This window comes from Coturnix japonica, chromosome 4 (assembly GCF_001577835.2).
Source record: "Coturnix japonica isolate 7356 chromosome 4, Coturnix japonica 2.1, whole genome shotgun sequence".
In the NCBI taxonomy this organism is placed as follows: Eukaryota; Metazoa; Chordata; class Aves; order Galliformes; family Phasianidae; genus Coturnix; species Coturnix japonica.
Genome location: NC_029519.1, coordinates 15,414,182 through 15,423,103, shown reverse-complemented (window position 1 = coordinate 15,423,103; position 8,922 = coordinate 15,414,182). Strand labels below are relative to the sequence as shown.

The window sequence follows — 8,922 nt, the reverse complement described above, 5'->3', positions numbered from 1 at the left end:
TATCACCCGCACTGCTCCCTCTATTTTTCTATGTCTTGCTGCTCACTAAAAACCAGGACGGCATCAGCCCTAAGGCAGCCAGAAATGAAAAACCTCACCTTTACCACTTTCCTACACAAGTCCTTAATCCACTACATTTCAAACCATACAGTGCTGGTTCCAGGAAGCTCACGAGCCCCATCAACACAGGCGATGGAGCAGAGAGCAATTGCTAAGAGTCACCAAAAATACTTCACTAATCCAAATAGGAAGCAACAGAAGTCAGACACAGAGGTACCCCACCATGCAAAGATTTATGGCCATGAGTCAGGGATGCTGCCCAGCAGAGAAAACAGTATCACCTTGTACAGACTCACTGCTGGTAACTGCAGAGGTATCACACATCCTGCCCCTCTTCCCACGCTGTTCAGCAGAAAGACTTCTCAGCCCAACACTGCCCGGGGGCTCCTGCTACTTTTCCTGGTTGCACTGAGCTTGAGGGACCTTCTGCAGAACCAAGCTGGGGAGAGGGAGCTGCACTCCTGCCCGCAGGAACACTCAGAAGTACCAGGCTGCTTACACACTCCTACACCGCCATCTGCTATAACCCAGCACCCTGGGAGCTGGATCCAGAAGCAGAATGCACAATGCACATATATAAAAACCCTCTCAGAATTTTCTGCATCATCCCTCAAAAACAGCAGCAGGCTTTTATTGTAGGTGCCCAAGCTGAAACCACCTGAAGACACAAACAGATGCTCTCTCCGTCCCATGCGAGTCTTACCTTTAAGTGAGGTCTTCCAGGAGAACCTCCTCCTTCTCACTGTTTGGCTGATCCCTCCCAATGCACATCTCTAGGATCTGCTCCATCAGTGGGGGTCAGTCACCCAGAGCCAGGTATTAAAAAAACAACAGTGTCAGAAATGAAAACACAACGTGAAGAAATGAAGAGGCAAATATGGGAAGTAAGCAAAAGCAAGAGCTGAGGCATAAGCCAACAGGAGAACGGGCAAGGAGTTAAAGTACTAGGATTGGTTTTACCAGCTGCCCTTGCACAAAGAATCAGGTGACAGGTGACAGAAGAACAGCATCTCTAGGCCAACCTCCCCCTTAGCTCTTCCAAGCTCCCTGCCTGACCTCCCTGCTTTCCATGGTGGGCACAGCTCCATTTCTCAGCCCTGCTGGAGGTTCGGCACAGGCATGAGGAGCACTCCAGACTCCAGCACCAACCCGATGCCAAACCTGCACCATACTTCAGAGCAACGCAACCATTCGCCTGTGGATCGCCCTTGACATAACACAAGCAGAGGTACAATAACAGAGCAGAGAAATAATCAGGCACAGATTTAATTTTGCTTGGGTTAAAGAGCTCATATTCAAAGTAAAAAAATAAGTTATGTAACATTCCCCACAAGCTACACTAGCATCTCTGATGCGTGGGCTCCGTGTTTACCTCCAGGTTTGATATTTCACACTCCACCGTGGTATGTACACGTGTCAAGCAGTGCTCCAAGGTAAAAATCCACTGGGATTATCTAAGTCCAATGCACTGATGAGTAAGGCGCGTTCAGTGACTCTCAGTATGGGAGGCTCAAGGTAAAAGCCTGTGAATGAATCCGTACCGTTACACTGGGTAAGGACATTTCTCCACATGGGTGCACAGCAGAGACAAGACCTTTTGCTATATACACGTTTCTTAAGAATAAATGCAGTTTTCACACATTTCTTTTTACACGAAAGGTGACAAAAGTTGTTTGGTTTTGTTTGTTTTTTTCCTAGAAATAAAGCTGTATTTTTATTGTCATCAATACCAACTTTACACACAGATTTATTCCTCCAAACTGCATTTCCTTTGCTTTTTATCCTTTCTGTTTTTAAAACGAGGCATTTTTTCCTTTCTCGGTCAAAAAGGTTAATAAGAGTAAAGGAACTATAATTTAAAATGGCATCAAATTCTCTCCGGTTGGACACGTGTTTTTGCTATTAGAAAACTATTAAAACATGAAGGAACAGGAAACATCAAAGACATACAGTAGCATCACTACTGGTGTTGGGTTGTGTTAATATGCTCGAATAGAACTTGCTCAGTTCTAATCGTCCAGCAACGTTTCAGAAATCATAGGAGCAAAGTAAAAGACTTCAATGTTAACATATCACGCAACAAGAAATGCAGCATCTCTTTCTTCAACCAGGTATCTAGAAATGTCATTTCTAACTTTTACCGGTAAAATCTGACACTGAGCCTCAATTAGCTTGAGGCATGATGAGCTCGTAATGCCCAACATGGCCTTCTTGCTTCAGCTGGTCCAACAGATCCTCCTTGCGTCGCTTTCTGCTCACCACCAAGAACCTATCATGGCCTGTGCCATGAGATTTACTTTTAAGCCCATATTTCTGGGCAATCTGATGGATCTGCTTCCGTTCATCGTTGGTCAGTTCTCTAGAGAATGTCAAGTCAACGTGACTATCTGAGTGGGCATAGTTTCGAATGATCTGTTCTATATCTCTCTTAGCGATTCTATTCACCCTTTCCACATCAAGCCCAAGTCCTTCCCTTTTAAACTGCTCCTTCACTGAGATGGGCTCCCTGATCCCTTCGCCGTCCTTCCCCAGGCCGCCACCCGTCCAGCCCATCTTCCTTAAAATCTGATTCCCAATGTTGTCTTCTTTGATCTTCTGTTTCAAAGCATCTTCTGCTGATCGCCCCCGAATCTCATTTCTGGAGATGACGTCTTCAATGGCGCCTTTCTTCAGGTTATTAACAACAGTTGGCTGAGTCTTTTTGAGGATTTTCACAGCTTCCTCTGCTGCCTCATGCTTGACAGATTTCTTCACTCCGACTGCTTCTGCGATGAATTCGTTTTCAAGCAGCACCTTGCATTTCCACCGCATGCCAGTCATCCTTTCGAAGACGTACTCAACAGTCATCTTGTTGAACTGAGCTGTGTCATTCAATGTGCACACTGGGTTACTGGAGTTCTCATACACCACGAGGTCCTTCAGGTCCTTCTTCCTCCCAGAGCCTTGCGACGAGCGGCCCACCTTCTGCACCTGGGTCATTTTGATGGCTGTCAGGTTTGACTGCGTCTTCTGCAATATTTTCAGTGCTTCATCAGCTGCAGCATGCTTGCTGGTCTTCTTAGTGCCATACCCCTCAGCTAAGCAGTGATCTTGTAGATACACTCGACAGCGCCACATGCGGTTGGGCATGTAGTCGTATTTATATTCAACAGACATTTTGTTGTACGAAGCAGAATTGTTAAGTATTCCTATTGCATCGCTGGCATTCTCTGTGAGGACAAAACTAGTCCAGTGTTTGCTGGTGGCAGTGGAACCTTTTGCGGGTTCAGTACTGGGCTGTGCTGGGACACAGTCCCTGTTGGCTACTACAAAATCCTCATGAGGTTTGAGAGCAGGAGGGAAATCTGGGCAACTCACCCCTGCCTGGCACACCACCAGGTCTTCATGATAGATGTGCTTGAACTTCCGCAGCACAACCCTGACTTCTACAGCCTTCTGCAGCAACTTGACTGCCAGTTCCGTGGCTCGATCCCTGGATCCATTTTTGCTGCCGGCGTAACCAGTGGTCAAGTAGACATTCTGACATCGTACTTCACAAGCAAAGCCATCTGTTAGGAGCTTCTTACTCTTCGGGACGTCGGCAGGGGCAATTTCTTTCAGAGGAACATAAATATATTCAGGATTTGTCTTGCATGCCTGAATTGAACGTGTCAAGAGATACGTATAGTTAATTTTATCAGTCCCCATGTTTGCATCTGGGTTAGCAAGATTTTTCCAGACAGCTGCTGACAGTTTCTCAATAAAACTCTGCTTCAGCATTATAGCTGATGGAGGGAAAGTCTCTGATACAGACTGGACAGCTGAGGGAGGAACAGAAACCTGCAACACGCCACTTGTGGCAACGTCCGTACTATTCACAGCCTTATTGGGAGCTGCTGCCTGGCTTGCAAAGCCAAGCCCAGCTGAGTTAGAGATCTGGGGATCCACTCTCTGGGCATTCTCAAAGTGAGAATCTACACAGTTTACAGCTGGCTGCGTTACACTGTTTGTATTTGCCTCTGGGTGCATTTCTTGTGTTCGGCTGTCCTGAGAATCTTCCTTCTTGTCATCCTTCTCAGCACTGGCTACAAAGTGGATGGGTTCAAAACGTGGCCGCACACGGAACCGAGGGACCAACTTTTTTGGAGGCTCAGGAACCTCTTTCCACTCTGAACCTATGGGGTGGAAAACAAGTACAAGATTACAATTACAGTTACAAGAGAAATGCTTTCACAGAGTCACCTCCAAAAGGAGCACGCAGAATTCACACGTAGAATTACTTCTGAGACACAAACCAAAATGTTTCCTTCTTAATGTTTGCAACTGATCAAAACACAACATTCGTCCTTATGCAGGTCACTTTGTGGTACCTCCAGCTCTGCATCTAGCATACAAAAATCACTACATCTTCAGTTAAGAGGAGTAAAGGGCCACCTCAGTGCCTTGGAATGAACCACCTGATCCAATGCCAATGTGTGCAGCTGCAATACAGGTCTGGTAACATCTGTTTAGTCATCACACTATCAGCATACTTATCATAAACTAGTTCACTGCAGTTGAAAAAGAATACTTGGCATACAAACACTCAAATCAGGTGGCAAAGCTCTTAAGCACAGAAAGATGACTGGATTATCAAAGTAAGAGAAGAAACTCTGGCAGAGCTAGGGATTATATCCAGGCCTAGAGAGGAGTCCTGGACTGTCTCAGCATCTGCATTTTAAAAAGCCACACTATTAACCAACACTGCCCCACAGAGCAGAGGCCCACTGCTCACATCCATAACCCACATGCCCAGGCACAAGTGGCTCCCCCAGCCCTCCTTCCTGAGAAGGGCAGGGAGCTCTGATGACTGGAGTGGAGTGGAGACAGCGGAGGAAGCCAACAGACAGACAGCCACTCTGACTACTGCGTTTCCTCTTCTAGAACAGCTATAGCTGGAACTTCTATCCCTGAGAGCAAGGGCTGTGCTGAGCTATGTGGGACTCCTCCAGTCATAGGAGGAGTCCCACATAGCTCATAGGAATGGCAATAGGAAATAAAAGGAAAACACCCAACATCCATGCACCGGGTAGGTCCTATATGAAAACCAGTGTCTGAAAATAACTGCTTCTCAGGTTAGAATATCACTTCACTACATGAAAGAAGGACAGACAGACAGTGATTTTTAATGATGCAGGTCCAAGTCCCTAATGCTGTAATTAGCAAAAAAAAAAAAACCAAACTATTACACAGCAATTTCAAATAAAAAATTATAGTTTAGTTAAGCAAAAAACTTTGCCTGAATTACATATGCCTGATGACATGGTAGAGGAAGAGAACAGTTGCAGTCCAGCAGAGCTCACCATGGCCGCTGCTCTCCAGCCTGCTAATGCTACCCTGCAGTTTCCAGGCTCCCTGCAGCCCACCCTTTACCCAGCAGCAGGGCCAGGCCCCCATGACGCTCAACCAATGCACTTACTGTCAGATGGGGACCGCTGTCTCTTCAGCGTCTTGCTAGGGACCAGTTCGAACGTCCGCATCTCCCCGATGTCAATGCCCTCTGCCATCTTGAGAACCTTTTCCATGACCTGCGAGCCATACCTGTGTGGATCCAAAAACAAACCACGTCAGCAGTGCTCCCACAAGGGGCACCTGGCCCCACCAGCAACTCCTACGTGCACCCGTTCCAAGCCTAAATCACTCTTCCAGTCTCTGTGTCAGCCAGGATTCCAGTGCCTCAGTATCTGCCCCAGACAGACAACTCAGCCTCACACAGGCCATAGAATAAAACCAGCTCATTTATGTTGCAGAATGTGGCCCAACAGAAGAGCAGAAGAGGCTCTCACCCTGCTGCTGCTGAGATGCTGCCACAGGACCTGACCAAAATCACCCCTCCTGCCACCCCTGGTGCTGGCAGGTGGCTCTGCAAGGTTGGGGCAGGACGCTGCTAACAAGTTAATTATGACTCCAGGTGAATCTATCTGTGAATAACAAGCAATGCAGCCACCAAGCCCAGAGTGTTTAAAGCTTTAACGTGTGCATGCTATCTGCTAAAATGCTACACTTGGCAAGGCTGCTAGTAATACAGGGCTGTGGAGGAGGTGTCTCAGGCACCACAGTTCTAAGACTAACCATGTCAGCAGTACTGAAGTCACAGACACTGGATGACAGGGACACTCTCTGCCCTTACTGCCCACTCTAAAAAAAGCCACACTCCTTTTCAGCTTGGTAGCTGTGCATGAAAGTTTTACATCCCTGAGCCATGGAGGAGGGGAGGTGGCTGCAACCACGTTGGCAGGACATACATGATAAAACACAATCCAACCTGGCCGTACAGCTCTGATCATCTAAGCTTTCCATTGCTTCTGGGACCTGACACGTTTTCAAACGATTTGCAAGCCCAAAGCTGAACAAGAAATAAAACTTAAGAAATATGGCACAGAACTATATTCTGACAGCTCTGCACTTGGAGGCAGAAAGGAGACAAGGCAATCTTGCACATGTATTGTGAAGTGCTCACCTTCAAAAGGCAGCAGCCAGTGAAACAGTAACCTAAATTAGCTTTTAAACACTCCTGTTTCAAGGGCTCTGTCAAACTGTTCACTCTTCACTCAGGAAATGCCCTTCCTGCTCCTGAGAACCAGACAGAAATGAGACCTATGCACAGTTCTGAGAGATCTGCGCACACACCAACAGTGTTTGCCTCACCCACTGACATTCAGCTCCTGGAAGAACGTGCTGGGACAGATGGGAGGAGCTGTGCAGTGGGGACAGCCCTCACCTGGAGCAGGGACAGGAGCCTGGCTGGCTACCTGCACCTTATAGAGGGAAAAGCACATTGCCTTGGACAGCCACATCAAATGTGCTGCCCCTTTCTAGCTTCTGAACAGCACCTCTTCTGATCCCAGCAGTTGCGGAGCACGCTGTACTATTTCCTCCTCATTTTACAGCTGCCCTTAACATACCTGAGAACACACATCTTCCTCCAGCAACCTCTGAACTAATTACACCCTGTTATTTAACTCCTTCTCACAGGTCTTGTTCTCCGGGCCCGCTGGACATTCTGCAGGCAACCTTCCAATTCAACACTGTTGGGTTTCATCAAAGGAACCTTTAAGGCTATAAAGATGGTGAAGGGTACAGAGCCTCACCAATATCAGCCCTGCACATCGTGCCTCAATCTACTGCTTGTGTCTTCCCTCAGAGGTGCTGCTGAAGATGTTCATCAGGAAACTACAAGCACTTACAGGCTTAACTTGCATCATTTTTAGGATCTGAGATACTGCCACAGAGCTCTTTGCTTCTGTGATCAGCACCACGTATCCATACTACAACACTGTGATTCCCAAAAGCACCATCACAAATGCCCTCTGTTAAGATGGCATCAAAGCTTATAAATGGTCCAAAGAAACGAGAACAACCTTGATTTTAAAACACTAATCCATGCTTTAGAATGTGAAGTTACTTTAATACGAAGCTCAATTTTGATGCTCATAGAGCAGAACAGTTCACTTGTTAACTGGATCAGAAAGAAAGTACTTGGATCAGAAAGAAATAAGAAAACACGCAAGCCTACACCTAAATAAGCTGACTTGGATCTATACAGATAATGCAGGATATTCCCTTAAGACTTTGGCCAGCAATGCTAACAAAAGCAAAGCCACGTGCCTCTCAGGGTTTCCAAGTTCCTTCTGGCCACAGTACAGGTTACTGAAGTTACTTAGTTACTTGGCCGCTGCTCCTGCCTTTAGAGCATCCCATCCTGTTGAAACACGGTCCCAGCACCAGCTGGGTCAGTCGGGGTGAACCTGAGACTCCTCCCAGACCTACAAGTCCCAGTGCTGGCAGCAGCGATCTGACAGAGCTTGGAAACCTCTTCCATTTACCGGGCCGTGCTCTCAGAGAACACAGACCCTGAGTTTTGACTGGAGTGCAAAGGCTGACTTACGCTTAAAGGGGCACTTCTCTCACAAGTAACCTAAGGAACACAACACCACGTGCTTAAAAAGCACGGCACAGTTGCATCCAATACAGTTCCCAACACACACACCCACCTTGCAGCACCTGGCTCCTCTCTCCTGCCGCCCCCCACACCCACTTTGCAGCAGGGTCCCTCCGCACCCGTTGCACCCCGCCATCCCCGGGCACAGCCCCCATCTCTCAGGGTTCCCCAAGTCCTCGGGGTCCCTCACTCCATCTCTCCCATGGGCGACCCCCCCTCACCTCAGCTCGTTCCCTCCGCACCTCAGTAGGCGGCCCATCTCACCTGCAGCCCAGGAAGACGTGGTTGCTCCACAGGACGGACAGCGCCAGCAGCCGCTCGATGGCGGCCCCGGGGTAGCTGTGGATGTGGCGGCGGATGAAGCGGCGCCGCGCATCCCAGTGCCGCTCGCTCTCGCTGTAGTGCCGCCACTGCTCCAGCACCTCGTCGGGCAGCGCCTCCTCCGCCGGCGGGGACATCGCTCAGCGGGCACAGGGCCGGCCCCGCCCCGCCGACGTGCGAATACAGCCGGCGGCCACGGGGACGGACGGCGGACGAGGCGGCCCGGGGCCCAGAGGTGAGCAGGCCCCACGTGCGGCCCAGGCCGCGCCGCGCCGAGGGACACCGGGCAGCGCCGCCCGGCCTGCTCCAGCCCGGCCCGGCCTGCTCCGGCCCCGCTCCTCACGGCCCGGCGGGATCAGGCCCCGTCCCGTCCCTTCCTCCCGTGTCTCCGCACCGAGCCCAGCTCCGCTCTCACGGAGCGAACCGGCGGCCCCTGCGTCACGTGTCCGCGCGAAACATCGCGATGCGGCGGCAGGAAGCGCGCAATGGCCGCACGGGCGGCTCGGCGGAAATAGGCCGCGACACAGAGCGCCGTGTGATGGCGGCACTGAGCACAGCCCCGCTGTATTGGAGCCCATGGG

General features: G+C 49.5%; 1 protein-coding gene across 1 annotated transcript; it reads right to left on the bottom strand.

Annotated features, from left to right (window-relative positions):
* Window positions 1-1,301: 1,301 nt before the first annotated feature.
* NKRF (NFKB repressing factor) lies at window positions 1,302-8,809 on the bottom strand. The gene is made up of 3 exons (XM_015860706.2): window positions 8,285-8,809; window positions 5,498-5,619; window positions 1,302-4,214 (listed from the first exon to the last, which is right to left on the bottom strand). Exons 1-3 carry the CDS (start codon window positions 8,476-8,478, stop codon window positions 2,224-2,226), a joined length of 2,307 nt encoding a protein of 768 aa, XP_015716192.1. The 5' UTR covers window positions 8,479-8,809; the 3' UTR covers window positions 1,302-2,223.
* Window positions 8,810-8,922: the final 113 nt, after the last annotated feature.